Source organism: Corvus brachyrhynchos, unplaced genomic scaffold (genome assembly GCF_000691975.1).
Source record: "Corvus brachyrhynchos isolate BGI_N302 unplaced genomic scaffold, ASM69197v1 scaffold60, whole genome shotgun sequence".
Lineage (NCBI taxonomy): Eukaryota > Metazoa > Chordata > Aves > Passeriformes > Corvidae > Corvus > Corvus brachyrhynchos.
Genome location: NW_008236767.1, coordinates 5,562,006 through 5,583,538, shown reverse-complemented (window position 1 = coordinate 5,583,538; position 21,533 = coordinate 5,562,006). Strand labels below are relative to the sequence as shown.

The window sequence follows — 21,533 nt, the reverse complement described above, 5'->3', positions numbered from 1 at the left end:
GCAGGTGAGGGGGGGGGGGGGCGCGGGACGGGACGGGACGGGACGGGACAGGACAGGACGGAGGGCGGCGGAGGAGGGAGGCTGTGCCGCCCCGAGGGGATCCGGCGCCGGGGGAAGGTCCGGCCGCGTTCCAGCACTCCCAGTGCTTCAGCAGCGATCTGCTCGTAGGGGCCCTTAGCACCTGACATTGAGGAAACCCCCGAGTCTTCGCAGTGTTGACGTTTGGAAATGTTACATGACATTTCCAGGTGAAGAAAAGGGATAAATGTAGGTGTTGGGTGCTTGCTGTATTTTACTTGTGCCTGAGCAGGACAGGTACCAGCTCTGAACCCAGATACTGCTCCTTGTACACCCTCTTCATACACCCGAGCATGTGTGCTCACAGCTCAGGAAAGCCAACCATATCCTGGGCTGGATCCCAAGAAGTGTGGCCAGCAGGGTGAGGGAGGTGATTCTGTCCTTCAAATCTGCTTCAGGTGTGAGACGTCACCTGGAGTGCTGCATCCAGCTCTGGTGTTCTCAGCACAGTAAAGACATGGACCTGTTGGAACATGTATAGAGAAGGATCACAAAGATGATCAGAGGACTCTCCTTTGAAGACAGGCTGAGAGAATTGTTCAGCCTGAAGAAGAGAAAGCCCCAGGGAGACCTCATTTCACCCTTTTAGTGTGTGAAGAGGACCTACCTACAAGAGGGCTGGAGAGGGACTTTTGACCCAGGCATGTAATCAGCAAGACATGAGGGAATGGCTTTAAACTAAAAGAAGGCAGTTTAGATTAAATATCAGGAAGAAATTTGCTGTGAGAATAATGAGACACTGGACCAGGTTGCTCAGAGAAGTTGTGGATGCCCCATCACTGGCAGTGTTGAAGGTTGGGTTGGATTGGGTTTTGAGCAACCTGGTCTAGTAGAAGATGTCACTGTCCATGGCAGGGGGGTTAAAACCAGATGCTCTTTAAGGGCACTTCCAACCCAAACCATTCTATGATTTTATGATTTTATTATTCTTCTAGCTCTTACCTGCCACATTTCTAGCAACTAAGCTGAGCAAGGATGCTTGGCCAGGGATAGTGTCTAATTTCCACATGCTCAATCAAACCCAAGTGGGAATTCAGTTATTCATATTTTCTGAAGCTGTAAATGGGAAACAATGTTCTGGGTTTAGTATCCTCAGTGTGTGAAACAGGTAGAATGGCTGCAAAACCTGGGGGACTGAGCACTGTAGCTGCTGATAGTTTCTTTCTGGAGAGGATAGACCCTTCGTTTTCAGGGTGGATGTGCTGAAAGTGGGGGAAGCTCTACAAACACAGGAGGGTACAAAATGGGTGGATTTATGGAGATAAGTAAAGTGGGTGGTGGCAGGGTGAGGCCAGCAAGAGAGTTATTTTCCATGGAACTGCCACAAAATGTGCAGGAAATACAAAACTGGAATTTCCTTTACACTGAAAAGCAACAGTCAGATTTGTAACTGCTAGATGGCTCCTCTCATGAAACAGAGCAATTGAGTTTGACTGAAGAGTAGGAGCCTGCCACAAGAAAGCAGGTGTCAAAAAATCCTCTCACCAAGGGTCTGCAGTTACTTTACACTTGCTTCTGTGTAAAGCATCTTCTCACTATGCTCTGCTAAACTTATTGCCAAGAGCAAACTAGTGAGCAGCAGGACCAAGATCATAACTATTCAGTCATGGTTGAAAGCCAGCTACAAGGCTTTAATTTTAATGCAATAGGTCTCTTGTGACAGCTTTGTTCTTCCCTGGGATTATAATGTTGGTAAGATTATCCCTATCAGTAAATGATGCTTCAGCAAGAGCTTAGGATCTGAAAGACTTGTAGTACAGGAGACTTTTGTTGAAAGGGGAGCTCCTCTCAAAGTAGGCAGACAGTGGTTCTGTCTCTCTCTGGCATCACCTGTAATTCTACATTGTAGATACAGTGATTATTCTGGAATTTGATATGCTTTATAGGTGGAGCCCAAACAAATACCTCACATGTCAACACACATGTTGTTCTCTATAAGAACAATGAAGTCACTCAGAACAGTAGCTTCAAGTCCATCACTAGATAAGATGAGAAAAATGCCGACGATTTAAAAAATGTTTGTTTGGGTTTTTTTGTTAAATAATACAACACTAAACCCACTTGTTAACCTTTTATAGGATATTCAGCATTGAAGTACTTTGGAGCTGCTCCTGGCTCAGATTTCTTAAAAGCAGAAGAGAAATTTCTTTCTTAAATTTTGACATTTGGGGGAAACTAAAGCAGTTATAAGTAAATGTGTTGTGGTAACACTCCTGCATTGTCTCCTAGTGCATAATCAAGGAGGTTGTTAGTAACAGGCTTTAAATAAGCACTCAAATAGTTGTGTAATAATTTCCTATATGGTGTTTGATAGAAAGAATGCTTCAGAATTGTATTTGTGTTTTCAGCAGGGGACTGGTGAGAGATAGCCAGTAGAACATAGAAAAATGGAAGTCCTGTCCTGTTGTAGCCCTTTGATGTTAGCAGGATACTCTTTGACAGTAGAGGGATGCATTTACCGTGTTGGACTCACATCATATGGTCCAAAAACCGGGGTCCAGGTTTCAGTGATTGGAGTTCATTCTTTTCTTATGAAATATTGGAGGTAGTGTACAATTGAACAGTGACAGCAGAAACTGAACCACAGTTGAATATCCAATTTCCAGAAAAAACCATGCTGCTTCTAGTTTTTTCTCAATCTGTCAATCATTTATTCTTTTTCTACTCTTGGATTCAGCTGGAATGATGTTGAATTAACTTGTATCCCACCCACCCAGCTGGCTGACTGAAGGCGAACTCGCTGTGTCTACCCAACTACTTTCAGATGTCTTTGGTCAAATCTGTCCTGTTAAAATCTGTTTTGTATGTCTTAAAAAATATATAATTTTTCACATTGATTCATTTTATTTTCTTTCTAAAGCTTTTTTCCAGTGTCTATATTGAACTTAAAATCAGAAATTAATAAGTTAAGATGTTAATTTATACTGTAGTCTGTGAGCTAACTAAGGGTAGTGGTTTTCCAGCCAGCAAGTAATTTTCTGCTACATAAAAACTGGGATGGAGGAAGAGGAATCAGTGGAATGTTACATTGTTAAAACTGATCAATGTAAACATCCTTGTTAATATTAGAAGAAAATTCTGAAAATGCTGAATAATCTAGGACATAGATTCAGTTCTCATTTGGTAGCGATTTCACCACTGATGGATTTTTTTTTTGTCATGCTAGTCGATAACATCTTTGATTGCATATATGCTCCATTTAAAAGAGATGTATTTTTAAATAAAAATGTGAAGTGGCATTGGTAATATACTTGCGTAATTCCCATACGCCAACCTTAGTTTGGGCTGTTCCCAAGAGGGATTTTGCTTGTGCCAGCATTTTCACTGGCATCCCTTTAGCAGGGAGCCAGCTGATGCTGTTGGAGATCAGTCTGGGGGTAAGAACATAGAGCAAAGGACTGGTGGAAGGACAACTTTCAAGCAGCAGCTCATGTGTGGCTTAAAGTGACTCTTTAAGAAGCCCCTGTTAAACTATATGTGCATGAAACCTGCACAAGCTATTAAACCTCGAATTTCTTCAAAGAATGGAGGTGAATTTGTTTGCAAGGTCTGTTTCCCACAGAATTATAATGAGTGTGATCAGTTACCTTCATCATTAACCAGCTTCTCAGTTACCTTGCCAGAAGTTTATCTGGCTGTTGAGTCTGCAGTTATTTGTGCTTGGGGACTGTGGAATAATCTTAAATCTCGTTGGTAGATTATAGGATCTCTTGTTCATCAGTGATCTGTATATCCCAATTAATCCCTATATCATATAGGGGCTCTTATTGATGCACTTGCTGTGGATGTGGACATTTTATCTGTGATTTTAAGACACTTTTGGTACTGGCTGTAGTAGTCTGTGTTCCAGGCCTGCACCCCCCATCAGAATGCAAAATCCACTCACTTCTTTCACCCTATGCTGCAGGTTGAACGAGTTATTCCAAGTACTGCTCAGTATTTCTGATTCAGCAGCCTGAGGCAAGCCCCCTTAACATGGCCTTCTCCTGGACTCTGTCAGCACAGCATGCTTTGCACACATTGAGGATTTGTAGTCCTTGCTCTTATTAGGACTTTATAAACAATAACTTACTATAAAGTAGCACTGCACCATCAGCTTTATCCTTCTTTAACAGTGTTTCAACAGATATTTTAATATCTGAATCATGCAGACTATTCCTTTTTTTTCTTTCATGTTATTGATAAAATCTCTTTTCAGTGAAAATGTCCAGATCTTCCTATATCTTAGTCAGGCACCAGTCATCAGGATATAAACAATTCTATATTAATTCTTGTGACTTTTTGTCATACTGATTTCATTTGTTTGTACCATGTTGAGCATCTTTTAACACAGTGCTTGCTTCCTTTTAGTTTACTGTCCTTTCAGCTTGTGCTCTACCTGTGAAACTGCCTTTATCTCAAACCAAGAGCTTTTGCACTTTTAATCTTCTGATTCTCTCACCCATCTCACTGCAGTGGGGAGTGAGTGATCAGCTGTGTGGTGATCAGCTGCCTACTGGGGTTAAACCAAGTGGTCCTTTTTGCTGTCCAGCGTGGAGTTCAAAGGGTTTGTGATATGGACAGGTTTCATTGGTGTGTGTGTGTGTGTGTGTGAGACTAGATTTATAGCTACTGCAGCTACACATTCTGCAGGGCTTGCCACGGGGCTTGCTTGCCTTGCTGCATGTTAGCCACTAGTGCTTATTCATGGCTGCTTTTCACTTTTGCTGTTTGCTCTACTCTTTGTCATCCGTAATTCTGAAGGGAGCTGTGCTTTACACCAGTCCACCCCTACAGTCTACCCAAGGCTTCAAAGAAGGAGAACAGAAGTGTACAGCAGGTTTGCTCATATACGTACACAGATGAAGATGTAAAGTCAGAGAAGGCTGAGCTTGCTGTATTTTATGATCCTGGCACTGACTTTGGCACTTACAATTTGTTTCTTGTAGGTACTTGTTCTGGTGCTGGAGTGGAAAAATCTACTCGTTAAACAAGTAGCAACCTGATTGAGGCAATGAAAATCTGTATTCAGTTATGGATTACTGAACTGGATTGCAATGTTTAAATCTCTGGCAAATACTCAAGAATCTTAAAAGCAGCCAGTAATTCTGGAGTGCTCTTGCATTCCAGTGTAACCACTACCTGCTGTCAGGCAGGCAGGGTCAGCTGTAGGAACGGACTAACTAACCAGGGGGTTGCACGTGTAAAACATTGGTAGGGCCATGGAGCTCTCTTGGGCTTTGGTAGGGCTGGAAGATCTGAAAAAAAGGTGTGTTGTATGGATGAGGGGTGAAAAGCTGCTTTTCCCAGTGCTAACAGCAGTACCAAATGTGCTGGACACCTCCAGGCCTTGTGAAGGAGCCATGACTGCCTTGGTTTTGCTTGCTGGCCTTTCAGCTGCTCATTCCACTATCTGATCCCCTTACTGCCAAACTGAGAGGAAGAAGAAGCTCAGGCTGGACTGTCTACAGAAGATAGGGAGAGCCCACATCTCTGGCAGCAGTCTTCTTGGCTAACGCTGCTAAAAATACTTTCCAGTTACTCTCTTGAGAGAAATCATCTGATCAGCCATGTTGCAGGGATCCTGAGGCTTTGTTGAACTCCAGCCTTTCTTGTTTCAGCCCCTATTCCATAAATACATGGCTAATCTCATAGCCAGCAGCTATCTTAGCATGACAGAGAGACACAAAATGTTTGAACCTGTGCTATACCAAAATAAGCATCAGGTGTATTTACAGAAACCTTTTCCCCTAAATTGAGAAACTACAGCTGGTTGTTTTGGTTTATTTTTTTGTATTTTTTTTTCTTTCTTCTTCATGCAGGACATGATCGGTAGAAAAGAATCCTGTGCTTCAGGACAGATACCAATGACCAACCTCGGCTGCCTTGTCTATGCATTGGAAGAATGGACTGTTGTGGAGCTCCTGAAGAAATACCTTTTTCATCTGATCATTGCCTCACTTGCAATTAGTGCAATATTAGTTTTTTTTATAGTTCCTTTAACAATCGTCTTTTTCATTTACCTTACTAATATTTTGCTTTTAATATATCAGAGGAACAATGAGATAAAAGCAGATCCCTTGAGTGATGTTTGGGATAGTGTAAGAAAAACTATAGCAAGCTTTTGGGATATATATGCAAGAATATGGCATGGTAAGTATGACATGACTTGTCTGAAGCTTTGAATTACAGTAAGTGGTAAATACACAGAAGTTTTAATTTTAATTTTTTTCTTCCAAATGGATGCAAATAAATTACATTTATTATACTTTGCATGGCATCTTTGAACATCCTGCAGTATAAAACTTTCTCTATGTCTTCCTAGGACTCTGCCTACTCCAATCCCATCCAAATGGCTCATGGCAGGAGCTGTAGCAGGGATGGAAATGAAGGCAGAAAAGGTGGAACAGAACTCTTAGCTGGCAGAAGCTGTGGCTTTCCCAAGCCTTTGTATACATTAGACTTCTGGTCCAGCTCCACCTGAAACCTAAATCAAATGTAGGAAGAATCTTGACAAGGATTCATAGAAGTGCAAGTCTGTGAGGAAATTCCCTCCCACTGTGAATACACTTAACTCTTGTGGAGAGAACCTATCTTTGGGATTCTTACAGATAATGGTTTCAATTTAAACATCTCCCCTTCTCTAAAAGAGGAGCACTTTATTATGGAAAATCACAAACTCTTCCTTCTCCTGGACACAGAATAAAGATTAATACTTCCAGATTTCAGGAAAGCATCCAGACTGTTTGCCTTTAATTCTGAAAATGAAGCATTTTCACACCAGTTACTAATTTTTTTTTTTTTTTAATACTATTATTGTACTATTTACAAGAAGTTCCTAATGGGAAATATATCATTTAGTTCCCTCACTGAGGAAAATGTCAGGTTCAGGTCTGATCTCACGATTAAACTGACCAACAAATCAGTCCATTGATAAGCTGTGGTGTTTGAAGGACTTTCTCTCTGTTATTGACCAAAAATTCCATCCAGAACTTAATTATTTTAAAAGCTACTGCAGAGGCTTTCACAACTCTCTGAAAGTCATTTAACAAAGGACAGTAAATAGCTTTTTTTTTAAACTGCTAGGTGATTTACAGATATCATTGTCAGTGTATTGCTTTCCATCCCAAACAGGTTATGAGCTTCATGGTGTGGAAAACCTCCCAGAAGGACCAGGCATTCTTGTGTATTACCATGGAGCTATTCCTATAGACTACCTTTACTTTTTGTCTAGGCTGTTTCTCTGGAAGAAAAGAATTTGTCTGTCAGTAGCTGATCATTTTGTGTTTCGTTTACCAGGTAAGAACATATTCTCTTGTATGTAAGCTTCCTGGATTCGCCTAATATGTTCTGGTTTTGGTGAACTTTACATTTTCTATACTTGAAAGAGAGCTTTTCAACTAAAAGACTGCTTTTAGACTTTTAAACTAAAAGCTGGTAGTTGTAACAGGATAAACAGGGTAGAATATCCTGTATTTTTGTTGAAAACATTGGTAAACCCTCCAAAGCCAACAAATAGACATATAATCCTTTTGGGATGAAACATCATCCCTCAGTAGAAGGTGCTGGGTAGGATTCTACTGTTGACCTAGTCAGGTCAGCTGACTGGTCAGGAGAAGATACAGAGAAGCAAAGATAATTCAATTTTAGAAAAACAAGGCACAGAGTGTCCAGAAGAAGTAGCAGGGAGATTAAAGGCACTTTTATACCACTAATACTGAAAGCTGTTTTAACAATAGAGAATAAAGGAAACTATTTAGAAGGACACTCTTCAGAAAAGGAAGTTTTCCTGAAAACAGGTAGCATAAACTCAAGCAAATTTGATGCAAAAACTATATTCCTGCACCTCTAGAAAGAATACAAGAACTTTCTACAAGCATACTTTGTAAATACTGAGCACATCAGAAGTATGAAGTCGTCAAAAGATGACTGGCTTTTAAGAGTACCCTCAAAAAAAAAGAAAGTTTAGCAAAATGTTGGAAACTCCTTTTTTAAGGGATAAGTAAAAGGGTACTCTTTCAAACTGAAGTGTCCCTAGCACAGCTTTTTATTACAAATGCAGAGTACACACTAGTTAGTACTAAGCAACACTCTCAGCTGTGCAGTTGCTGGACTACTGGTGTGTACATAACATATTGCTTGCATTATGTTCATGCTAGAGCAACAGAAGGTGGCAAATGTTGTGTCAGCCTTTAAAAAGGCTATAAAAAGACATCTGGTAAGAAAGACTACAAATAATTGAGGTTAGACCTCCCCATTGCATTAGTAGAAAATGTGGTTAAAAGTAATAGGCTGAGTGAAATTTCTCCCTAACCATCTCTTGCTCTACCATGCTTACTTACTTTTTGCAAAGAAATGTTACACTTCACAGATTGGTTCTTTAAAGAATGCTCATGAGCATATGCTGAAGCTCAGTTCAGTTTATTTACAGAATTAATTACAGTTACAGGAGAATTCTTCTGTGAATTAATAACACTCTTCATGCTGGAATAGCTGCAAAGTAATAAAGTTACAATAAAAGGACAAAGATGATTCAGAGGTGTGGCACGGCTTCCTGTGAAGAGCTAGGACATCAGACAGAAGCCTTGCATGGCTGAGGGATAAAATGTTCTGTGAGACCTGGAAAAGGGGACTGAGTGGTGATAATATTTTCATGTGAAACATTATAATTCTCAAAAGTTTTAAAGCCAAGCAGATGAAGAACCTCCTTGCTTAATAAGGATATGGCATTCCTGACTTTAGGATCAAACAGAAATATGTCTGAGTTCACAAAGGGGTTAAACAAAGTCAACATCTGTCTTTGACAGAAAGATCTATCAAGCATGATACCTTCAATAAGATTAAATACAATTAAATTACAGGATTTAATTGTATAACAATTAAATATAATAACAGCACTGTGTTATCCAGTGTCTTCCAAAGTTTCTGTTGCAGATCTCTGTCAGTCCAGAGTTGTTTCTTCCATAAAAAAATTTCTTTTCAAACTTTGCTGTTTGAACTGGGAATTTGAAGATTGTGGAAATACTTGTTTGCTTTCTATCAGAGTTCCAAACTGATATATTTAAAATATAAAGATAATATTAGAAAGCACAGAGTACTTTTATGGTTCTCAATCTGTCTTGTAGAGAAATCCCAGTTATGGAAACAGAGGAAGGAGATTCACTGAACTGTTTGTGTGGTGCTGAAATTGCTCTGCTAGCTTCTGTCATTCATGCACCTTGAGAGTCTTAGTGCAGTGCAATTTGATCCACATAGTTTGCAATTAACCACAAAATACTCAATTAAACAACTCAAACCCTCAACGTTTAAAATATTAAACATCACATTTTAAAAGAACACCAAAAATAGCTGCTTGTCAGGTATTTATTTTTGTAGTAATCTTTATTTTACTGAATTTTTTTTTCTGTATTAAAATATGTAAAAAGAAGGAGAGAGGAATAGATGCTTATTTTCAGATTTCTAGCTATGACCCACAAGTTTTGCTTACATAATTTGGTTGATAATCATGGAAGATAGCATGTGGAAGCCTTTTTTATTTGAGACGTTCCTGACAAGATGGTTCATCTTCATAATATTTGTGCAAAAATATTGTCACGTATTTGTCATTTTGCCAACATTTACTCTGTAGGTGTCTTACTTCCTTTGTAAAAAATTTGTCTTAGCCTAAATATATAGCTACTAGATTTTAATTTAGCTGCAATCTGGCTCTTACACGCAAGCAGTATTTGGGATATATGTTGTTATATTAATATGCATTTGCTACTTATTTATTTCAGGACTTAAATTATTGTTGGAAGTGACGGGTGTTATACCAGGTACGAGGGAGGAGTGTCTCCTTGCACTGAGGAATGGATACTTGGTGTCCATCTCACCAGGTGGAGTTCGAGAAGCGCTGTTCAGCGACGAAAGTTACCAGCTCATGTGGGGAAATCGAAAAGGCTTTGCTCAGGTCGCTCTAGAAGCAAAAGTGGTGAGTGCCATAAGTTACCAATCCCAGTTTATGCTTTCTGCATATGTGCTTCGTTATAAAATGCAGCTTAGGAGCGTTTGTTGGAAAATCTTCCAGAGGAAATGGTTGGGAAGTAAAGATTTCATGTCCTTTTCCCATCACTTTTGTCAAGCACATTAATTCACAAAAAGCAAGGGTTTTTGGAACTGTCCAACTTTTTCTTGACTGTTTCAAAGCATCCATCTCTGCAGTTCCATGTCTACAGTCCCATTATGCAGGCATCCAGTGTCTCATCTTGACTGCATTTCAGGAATCTTCACTGTGGTCCTTCTCCATATTGTCCTATGGTTTCATTCTTTTTTCTTATCTTAGTAGGCTTGCATCTTTATCTTACTTCCATGTACCCCATCATTTTCTTATGGCTCTTTAATATATTATCCTTATCTTTCTCCTTAGTTATTCTGGGAGGGTCTAGGACTTTGTTCTTACCATTACTTTTCCTCATGTTTGTAAAAGATTGCATCAACTAACCTGTGTCTGCATCAGTGTCTGAGTTTGAATCATGTGTGCACTTTTGAAGCAGTTTCTGCATCTCCCTCACCATGCTTTCATTCCCATCGAGGAGCATGTTAGAATACCTGAGCTGCATCCCTTCTGGCTGAAACTAAACCAAAATTGGGACCTAATACTCTCTAGCGTCAAATGGTCCAATGGTTCCAAACAAGAATTTGTTCTACATAAAAACAGAGCACTGAAGTGTGTTCAGTGGAGATGTCAGATCCTCAGCATCCTCTAGAGATGTGTTTCTCTTGATTTGTACCCCACCAATGTACACATGGCCAATATTTCAGTTAGTTTCCATATGGATGATGATGTACAAATACAACCTTCTACCACTAGCTCTGACTTCTTCCATCTAAATCCACGTGGGAGACTGCTTTTCTGACATGGTGTCTGGGAAATTGTTTTATTTGGGATGGCATGCAGCTGAAAGAGCAGCAACCCTGTCTTTTTCCTAACTGCCACTTTTCATCATCATTACCTCTAGATACAAGTTTTCTGCTTTAATTTACACCTAGCATACTAGTGCTTTTTGTGTCTCACAATACTGGTGCAAATCCAGGTTTTATCTGTGCACTTTCTGCTGCTTTCTCTTGAATTGCACAACCATCACTTTTTCTTCACATTCTTATGAATATGTCATCAATTGCAGTGCTCTTTGGCCTTCCATATAAAGTTGTCTGTCTATACAAGTGAATCTGTACAGGGAGTCGAGTTCTTCCCGTGAAACTTTAATTTCTTATCATCCCTTTCAGATTTTTGTGCAGTTATGTCTCTTTTGCACCTCATCCAATTTGTTGCTTCTCCAACTTTGTTTTGGTCTCTTGTGCTAAAGATCCTGCTACAAAGGACCTGAAGGTGCAAAATACATGCTTCAGGTTAATATTTCTTCATAACTCTATCTCTAAATGATTGTGGGGAGATAAACACTAAAATAAACTTAGGGGCATTTACCCAATGTATAAAGTAATTTTAGGCCCAGTGTCCTGTTTCTACATCTTGTCTTGTTATGTTGCCTTTTAAAAGTCTTATGTCTTAAGTCGAGTCTTATGTGCTTCTGTTCCCTTTCCTGTCCTTCTTCTCAAAAGTGTAGGCTGGTAAATGTCAGTCACAATACTTCATATATTGTGTGGGCCTGTACACCACCACTACTAGGAAAGTATCAGAATGTGAATGGGATAAACTCAGTCAAATTCATATGGGCACTTTGAATTCCCCAATAGTCTTCTCATGTAATAAATGAATAATATGCTCAAACAGTTAGAAGGAGGTGTCACTTCAAAAACCTGAGTGATTTCTAATGATTTTGCTTTCATATCTGTCTTTCAAGCTATTTCAAACATCTGAGTACTCTTTTGCCAGATGTTTTCCCTTCACCTGGAACCTTACAGTAATGCAATGTCACAGGTTGTAGGTTTTTAAATAAAAATTGAATTAAAAACTCTCAGTGCCCTTACACAGATTGCCACCCTGATCAAAACACATCACAAGAATCTTTGCCAGTAATCCTCCTAATTCTACCAGTCTTCTATAATATAGAAGCACATGGAAATAGCTGAATAGTAGTACCTAAAATTGTTACCTCCTCTTGACACAATTTGTGTTTTTGTTTTGTGGGGGTTTTAAAAATTTTATTTAATGAATTGGGTTTTCACTGAGGATAAGGTTCCTGCAGTGTGAAAGGGCCTTGTGGTCCTTTGCATAATGTTTGGTAAAACAGGCACTATGTAGGACTGTTACCAGGAGGGCAGAGAAAGTATTTTACCCTTTGACAGCTACTAGCCTGGGCTTACCTTTAGAGTGCTACTGGTTCTTACATCTCTTATTATTACCCTCATTCAGCTTTGTGGGTTGTTATGATCAGGAACTCTGACTGGATCCCTGTATGGTGGGCATTGCTGTAATTAGTTTGCAAGCTTCACTGAACTTTGGGCATCTTTGATATTTCTCTGGAAATCTGGAATCAGACAAACTTTAGATAACTAAACACTTAAAAAAATAAAGAGAACTGCTGTGCATTTAACAGTAGAGAGGGCAATATTAACCTTATATATCACTTCTTAAATAAAGTTAGGCCCATAGTAGTCACTGGATCCCATCTTTTGACACATTTCAAATTTGATTGTTCTTGCTGCATCCTTTTCAATACTGGCTGGACTAGTCTTGCAGGTTGACCAAAGTCTGGGGTGTAGTGGATGCCAGGCACCCATCAAAGCCTCTCTATCACTGCCCTCCACAAGTGGACAGGGGAGAGAAAATAAAACAAAAGATTCATGAGCTGAGGTAAAGACTGGGAGAAATCACTCACCAAATACCATTAAGGGCAAACCAGACTCAACTTAGGGATATTAATTGCATTTATTAGTAACAAACAGAGCAAGACAATGAGAAGTAAAGTGAAAGTCTTAAAAACACCTTTTGCTCCACCTCTTCCTTCTTCCTTGGCTCTACCTCCTTCCCTGCAGTGGCGCAGAGAGATGGGGAATGGGGGTTATGGCCAGTTCATCACATGTTGTTTCTGCCACTGCTCACAGAGAAGAGTCCTTCTCCTGTTCTAGCATGGGGTCCATCCTACAGGAGACAAACTTCAACTTGAGTCTATGCCATGGGCAACAGTTCTTCATGAACATGTGGGTCACTCTTCCACAGGGTGCAGTCCTTCAGGCACAGCCTGCTCCAGTGTAGGTTCCCCACAGGGTCACAAGTCCTACCAAGGAAACTTGCTCCAGCATGGACTTCTCTCTCCATGGATCTGCAGGCCCCTGCCAGGAGCCTGCTCCAGCACTGGTTTTGTACAGCTTCACAGCCCTCTTTCAGGCATCCATGCTCTGGTGTGGGTCTCCTCCACAGGCTGCAGGTGGGTCTCTGCATCCCCATGGTCCTCCATGAACTGCAGGGGCCCAGCTGCCTCACCATGGGCTGCAGGTGAGTCTCTGCTCTGGAGCACCTCCTTCCCCGCCTTCAGTGCTGACCTTGGTGTCTGCAGGGCTGTTCCTCTCACATACTCTCACTCTGCTCTTCTCTGTCTGCAATTACATATGCGCAATAATTTTTTTTCCTTCTTAAATATGTCATCACAGAGGTGTTATTATCATTCCTGATAGGCTTGGCCTTGGCCTGCAGCTCATCTGTCCTGGAGCTGGCTGGCATTGGCTCTGCCAGACATGGGAGAAGCTTCTGGCAGCTTGTCACAGAAGCCACTCCTGTGGCTCCCCTGCTACAAAAAACCAGCCATGAAAACCAAATATACTGGGGATAGACTCATCCAGCAATCAGAACTTGTTCTATTACGTAGCAATTAATATAAATTTGCTAATACTTACTCAGATATCATGAATGAAGACAAGATAGAATTATAAGGGTCTTTTAAAATTTTTTTTACATACAGTGTAACCATCAACCAAAGTACCACACACACTCTATCAGAACAACTACATGGTGGTTAATAACCTGTCATAGATTGCTTGAATGGGATTTCAAGACAAAACCTATTTTATATATGAATAGACATTCCCATCCATCATATAATATTATGGAAGTTCAATATTTCTTCCACTGAAAAAGTTGAAGAAAAGCAAACAAGGAATGTAGTTTCAGCCTCAGTACTTGCCTGCAAAGTTTTCACATTTGGTTTCCACTTCGTTTTGTGTAACTACTCTGCTTAACAGGAGTCAGAGAGTGTTACTATTTAATGTCATGACTCAGTGTACCTCTGGGACATATATTTGTCTCAGTCAAATTCATCCATGACCTTCAGAAATACCCTCTGTCTGTGGCTTGCTTTTCACAGGCTAACAGGGAGGTATCATCATTTCTGAAGATCCCTGAATTTTATCTGTGCCAAAAAATTCCTTCGAGTTAGGTAAAAAATAAACAGGAACCATGATTTATAAAATTCTCTTGTATGGGCAAGAGATAAGTGATTTCCAGAGGTCTCTTCCAACCCCAACTATCCTGTAATTCTGTGATTTTCAAGCTGTCTGGGTGTGGTCCAGCTCAGTTCCAGCACAGCAAATATAAATCTGTGGGTTACTGCAGATCTGGTTGTGCTGCTTTACAAATGTAAGATTTTGTGTGTGCCTGCTTTTTCCAGCTTAGAGACAGAACGTTGCTGCCTACTCGGCACCTCAATGGCTAATCATTGTATGAGAGTAACTTCTGTAGTTGCCAGATTTCTTTATAGCCTGACATATGTTTCTCTTGCACTATTCCTAAAATTTAAAGTGTTTTGTTTGTGTGACAGATAGGTTTCAAACATTTTACGTCTTAGATGTATAGTATTCAATTAATAGCTGAAGCGGAGTGTGGTATTTTTAGTGTCCAGTACTTAAATGTTTTTTAAAAGATGTTACTGATTACTTTTTAAGGCTTTATTTCTAACAATTTCCCTTAATTTCTTGTTCTGAAGGGTTTACTATTACAACTTTATTAATGTTTGATACTTTTGTGCTCTCTCAGGTATTTTTTCTTTTTAATGGTTTCTATCACTATGAGTTATTTGTTAGGCTCTAGTTAGATCTTTTGCTTGCTTGTTTGCTTGGGTTTTTTTTTTCTCATCCTGCAGTTTCTGTTCTGTGGTAGTGATTCTTAACAGTATAAATGTCTTCTTTCATTACCTCTTAATTACCAATTACCAAATTGTTCCAACAATGTCTTCAAATTAGAGTTTCAGAAAAAAGGAAAAGGGACAATAGTGGAGAAAAAAAGTCTTTACATATATGGATACAACTACTGTCAGTCTACAAACTATGAAGCCTTACCTCAGGCTGTAAGATATACTGTTTCAAGTGCAGGTATCTCAAGTGTGTTTCTTTTCAGTTACAATGATGAAATGAATTTGTTCTGTAAGTGCGTAAGGATCCGCCCTCCAGAAGGTGTGTAGTCCCGGTCAGTGAGGACACACAATTGCCTTTTTTGTCTCACATTTGCCTTTTTTTCTGTAGGGATCTGCAGAAGTCTTTTCCACTGAAGTTTTATCCAAACATTACTGCTTCAGTTGGACCCTATTTGAGAAGCAGATGAGATGAGCCAAGCATGAATGTCTGCTTGCTTTCTGCAAGACTTCACAGACTGAACACTTTCCTATTCACCACTCATGATGAAAGCTTTAGATAGAGAAACTATGGAAATTTGTTTTATGTTCCAGTCAGTGATACTGCAGTAAATACATAACACAGGAGTTATATAAACCCTAATACAATGTCAGTCATTTTATTTACAGATAATGACTTTAAAACAGATGTTTGTGGGAGCTGAAAAATAGAATTCTATTTCTAGTCTGGAGTTTTTTATAGCAAGAGTCCTTGTTTACTGCTTAACTGACTGATAATTACCCTCTGTATCTGAGTGACTTTCTTAGCTGCATTAGCAGGCACTAAGACAGAAGTTCAAACCTGATATAACATTTCCACCTTTTTTTTTTTTGTGCTTCCTTAGCCCATCATTCCAATGTATACTCAAAATGTCCGTGAAGGCTATAGGATGTTTAAAGAAAGAAGTAAGAACTTAAAAGCATATTTTATGTATTTGGAATGTTTTCTCTCTTTTCTCTCAGATTTCTCTTGCTTTTATCTTAGATATTGCTTTTCAGACTTTTGCTTACTTTGGATTTTCTAATACTTGCTGTGGGTCAGAGGTAGCTCAAATATGGAAATAGCTTGTACATAACTGGTTTATGTGTGTGATTTTGTTCTTTAATGCAGTCTTATTTTATGATCTATTAAGTCTATCGGGCTTTGTTTTGGTGGACAGTTGCCTCAATCCTGTAACAACTTTCTTACTGTCAAATTAACCATGCAATTTTAAGAAGTCTTCTACATTAATCAGATCTCACGTTTGGATTGTGTTTTCTGTGACTATAACCTCACTTTTTCCTCCCATAAACCATTTCAGGATTTTTTAGACAGTTATATGAAAGCACTCGATTGCCTTTTACTCCTCCATATGGAGGACTTCCAGTTAAGTTCCGCACATACATTGGGAAGCCAATCCCTTACGATCCGAATATAACTGCAGACGAATTAGTTGAAAAGGTGAGTTCTCTCTCCTTGCAGTACTGAACTACATACTTTTCCCTCTACTATATATGCACTGGAAACCAGTTTTTTGCATGCTTGGTTAAAGACAAATACACTTTTACTTGCTTGTTAAAGCTATGGGAAGTTGAGGTCTTGGTATTTAATGAACCAATACCTACAAGTACATATTGACATAGTAATAGTTGATTGGGATGCCCTCATGTGTGAGCTCTGTCTTCTTGTTATGTTAACTTTGCTTCTCCCATGCCTTTGATAACTTTGATAATAATTATGGTAACTGAAATGACGTAAAGTATATTTTAAATGCAGTTTTCAGTAACTATGAAAATAAATTTCATTAATAACAAATAACTTTGAGAATCTTCACCAAATAGCATAGGGCTCTAGAGGCAAAGTTCTTCAAGAGCTTCAGTCTCATTGTCAAAATGAAAATGTTAAAAAACAAAGTTGCATCCAAAATATAAAAATATTTTGAGTACCTACACCTTGGTGAAATTAGTAATGCCCAGGAGCATAAAAGTGTTTACAGATCTAGATTTTAGGCATTTTTTCAAAATACTAAGCTAAACCAAAAATACAGCTTTTAAAATTTTTCATGGAAGATGAAAGGAGGATTTTATGCAAGAAGAATTAAAGAATCTGCTATGACCTAGAAATACACAAACAAATCAACTGTTAGAAATTACTTATGGAAAAACACCTTGCTGCCCTCACAAAGATGCAACAAGGCTAGCTTTTCTTTAATTTTCTTTTTTTTAAGATCCATTGCAGGTTGTTCTGAGCTTCACAAAAGTGAAACCAGAAAGACAGGTTTGGTTACAAGGGAACAGCCCCAGCAAGCTGTGGAGTTTGGTCTTAGCAGCTTTAGGAGGCTGGAAGCAATATGACTGCCCTTACGGTTATTCATATTCTTGTATTTTGGGGAAACAGTATTTTGTGTACCTGCAAAAGTGAAATTGAAATTTCCCATTATATAATTTAAAAATAAAAAGGGCAACTTAAATGAGGTTTGAGGTGAGAAGTGGCCTGGCTGCTGTCTGATCCTGCTGGCAAAGGAATTAGGACATGAATCAGTCAGGAAAGGTTTGGCTACTTTTCTTATATTCACAATGATATTCTACCATAAGTCTGGGGTAGACCTGTGGAGTATGTAGCTACCCTTATTTCAAGTTTAATTACACGAGGGAAACCAAAAGGAGATAGTTTCTTATGTCTTTTAGAAATATAGAATATTGTAGTCATTCTCTTCCTAAACTTGCATTTGAATATCATATAAAGAGTATTATGAATTTCCTTATTGTGTGCATGCTGTGTATGATAAAATTATGGGAGAATTAATGTTGGGAAGGACAGACAGAGGTTCCTACTCCAAATTCCTAGTCCAAGCAAGGTCAGCTATAAGGTCAGATGAGGTGAATCAGGCTTTATCCATCATTTTTGATGAAAACTTTCAGGGACGGGAGATTGTAGAAACTTAATGTTTGCATGTGTTGAAGGGTACTCTGACTTGGTAATGACCACATTTGATAAATCTCAATAATTTGATCCTTCCCAAACTTCAGTCATTGTTCTTGTTCCTTTCTTTTCCAAGAAATGTGTCATTAGGACAACTAGTTAATATAAAAGACAATTATTTTCTTACAGTACAGTTACGTGTGAATTTTTTTTCTTGAACTTCTGAGAAGGCAGTGATTATATTGATCTTCCATGCATAAATAGGTCCATGCATAAAAGGCAAATTTCTCTTCTCTTTTCAGACAAAGACTGCTGTCCAAGCTCTCATAAGCAAGCACCAAACAATCCCAGGCAACATATGGAAGGCTTTACTGGAACGATTTGATAAACGTCATAAAAGTGATTAGAATGCTTATGTTTGTTTCATTGGTTTTACAGCATACAGTAAAAAACAATTTCCTACAGCACTGGTCACTAATAGCTGGTGTTAACCAGTTTAATTTTCAAATTTCTACAGATTTGGTGGAAGAAAACAATTAACCTCTTGAAAGTTCCCTCCTGTCTTTGAGAATATTCTGAACTCAGAAAGATCGATGAAGATGACTTATGTATAATAGCAATGCAACAGCTAAATTACCCCAAAGGAAATCATGCAGCCAAGATTTTCCTGGTTCCTAAAACAAGTATGTACTTACATCCAAGAGCCTTAGTGGTGTTGTCTAGAACTGTGGGTTTGTCTTTTGAGCACAGTCCAGTCTCAGAGCAGAGCCTCAGAGTTGGTGTTGTCCCACCAGAGACCACCCCACCGGGTGCACCTTCCCTGACGGACTCACGCAAGAAAGTGTCAGAACAAAAACTGTCTTGCTTTAGGGAATCAGCTACTGCTTAGCCCATTCTTCTAGAGACTATACAAAGAGCCATAATCCCTTTAAACCAGATATTAGACTCCTTCAAACACATCAACTTAGTGGTTCATATGCTCTTCCCCCACAAAAAAAAGCCTCTCAAAGAGAGGAAAAAAAAGCTTTAGTTCAGTGTAGCAAATATTGCAAACACATGTAGAAGGTAGTTTCAAGTCTGAGCTGGTTCATGCACGCACTATTGCACCACACCATAGTTGTTTAATGGATGAGACTGCCCCCAGCCTGAAAATCCCTGGATATGGTGTGTGCACGGATGTGCTGTATTTACTCAAATCTCCTGGTGAGCAGGGAATAGGGTTGGGGGAAGCTTTCATGGGCAATGCATCCTTGAGGCTTATCATCACTGGTGGTTTGCCTAAAAATGTAGTACTTAAACACTGTAGTACTGCAACACTGCTGGTACAGATTGAACCAAAATGCCTGTTTGGAAGGGCAGTGTTGTCTTCCTAATGCAACTTGTGGAAAAGCAAAACTTAGTACAAAGCAGAACGTGTTTTGTACAAAGGCTGTGGGATGTTGTTACTGGTGGGAGTGGGAGAACTTTGTGTAATCTATCCAATATGCCATTAAATGCAACCAAGTCTTAACTTCAAAGACTGAGAAAGGTAATTTTTGTGCCACATTTTTTCCTTCATGTACTTTTAATATGTAAATAATCTTTCCTCTCAACATCCTAAAAGGACATAACATCTAAGGAAATATATATAATGTTTGCCCATCTTTAAGTAGAAAACTAAATCTATGTTTTCGATTAAAATAAATTCTTCCTCAACCCTGCTTCTTCACAAGTATTTCTTGCACATCTGGTGAAGAGAGAAGGATAGACAGGTAAGTTATTTCCCTGGACCAAAAAGACAGGAATCCTATCCTGAAAAAAACCCTCAAATCTGTCTTAAGATACAGGAGTCTTTACTTGAACACATTAACTATAACTGCTCTATACAGGCAGAAGGATTTTTCTCCCAGCAGAGACTCAGCATGCATAGGAGATGATAAACTAAAGCAGATCAAGATGCTCACTGATATGCCTGGACATAAACAGGAATTCAAACCACGAAGTCTTACATGCCGCTCTCCAGCAATACAAGCTGAAATTCAAAGCCTGAGCTTAAGTCAAGGGAGAAAAGGAACTAAAGGAAAAGATTATTGAATACTAAAATGGACACAGGTGAAGAAGCAAGAGGAATTATAATAACCAGAATCTGAAGGCATTCTTTGTATTGCAGAAACTGAAGAAGGACTAGCCAGAATCATTGTCTGACTATCCCATTTTTCAAGTACATTAATACCATCATGGAATGTGTCCAAAGAAGGGCAATGAAGCTGGTAAAGGGTCTGGAGCACAAGTCTTATGAGGAGCTTCTGAGGGAGGGGAGGTTGTTTAGCCTGGAGAAAAGGAGCCTCTGGAGGGACCAACAACTACAACTACCTGAAAGGATGTTGTAGCCAGGTGGGAGTCAGTCTCTGCTCCCAGGAAATAAGGGTCAGAACAAGAGGAAATGGAAATTGTGCCAGGAGAGGTTTAGATTGGATATCAGTAAAAAATTCTTCACTGAGAGGGTTGCCAAGCATTGGAACAGGCTGCCCAGGGCAGTGGTGAAGTCACCATCCCAGGAGGTATTTAGAAGGTGTGTAGATGTGGCACTTGTGGACATGGTCTAGTGGTGGGCTTGGCAGAGCTAGGTTATTGATTGGACTCAGTGATCTTAAACGTCCTTTCCAACCTAAACAATTCTGATTCTGGGACCAATTAAACACTCCAGTAATCAGAATTTGCACAACCTTTCAAATGCCATGCTCTCTGATCATGCTAGGAGCTGTGCTGCAACTCACAATGGAGAACTAACCTTGGGTAGGAGATACGTAATCAGAGCACTGACTGTCTTTCAAAGCAGAGATTCCTGCCTCTATCTCCTCTATTTCAGACAGCTGTTAATATTTTCTAACAAAGTTCAAGTTTTTCCTGGGCCATTACATCTTTCAGCAGCATCACTGCATTATCTGAAGCTTCTCTGAAGTGAGTTGGAGTAAAAAATAGTTCCTATTTGTTGTCCTCTGTCACAGTTGTCTTAAGAGTATTTTCTGGGATATCAAGATGAGAGACAAAATTATTATTGAGAAACAGGAGTGATTTTGAATGATGTATGTAATTTTTCTAATAAAAATTTTAAACAATTTTTCCAGAAACATTATAATACTGCTCTGATAATATGCACTTATTATATTGTTTTAGTGGCTCCCTCTAAATTTTTACTCTTTTTTAGAGCAGTATTATAGAAATTAGAACTAAAAACTGGTGTTACAGAAACTAGAGTTCTTGTCATACAAATAGAAATGTAACTGCAGATCAAATCACTCCCCTGCTACCCTTATTTTTTAGCCTCTTGTATTGGGTTGACCCTGAGTTGATGGACAGTCTTTAAGTCCAATTACGCTTCTCACAATTTACATATTTAAACCGCATGGAAAGGCGGGACTTCCCCTTTTTGTCGGAGCTCGCCAGGCCGGGCCGGGCCGGGCCGGGCCGGGGCCACTGCCCCCTCACCCCGT

General features: G+C 39.3%; 1 protein-coding gene across 1 annotated transcript; it reads left to right on the top strand.

Annotated features, from left to right (window-relative positions):
* Window positions 1-5,851: 5,851 nt before the first annotated feature.
* Window positions 5,852-18,761, top strand: LOC103625500 (transmembrane protein 68). Its single transcript, XM_008644930.2, has 6 exons — window positions 5,852-6,210; window positions 7,192-7,356; window positions 9,834-10,027; window positions 16,004-16,064; window positions 16,460-16,599; window positions 18,363-18,761. Exons 1-6 carry the CDS (start codon window positions 5,874-5,876, stop codon window positions 18,465-18,467), a joined length of 1,002 nt encoding a protein of 333 aa, XP_008643152.2. The 5' UTR covers window positions 5,852-5,873; the 3' UTR covers window positions 18,468-18,761.
* Window positions 18,762-21,533: the final 2,772 nt, after the last annotated feature.

Excerpts from the sequence above, each read along its gene's own strand:
- LOC103625500 (XM_008644930.2), top strand. The coding sequence starts at position 5,874 with ATGCAGGACATGATCGGTAGAAAAGAATCCTGTGCTTCAGGACAGATA. Across the intron at positions 10,028-16,003 it reads TCGCTCTAGAAGCAAAAGTG|CCCATCATTCCAATGTATAC; the intron begins GTGAGTGCCATA and ends GTGCTTCCTTAG. Across the intron at positions 16,065-16,459 it reads TAGGATGTTTAAAGAAAGAA|GATTTTTTAGACAGTTATAT; the intron begins GTAAGAACTTAA and ends AAACCATTTCAG.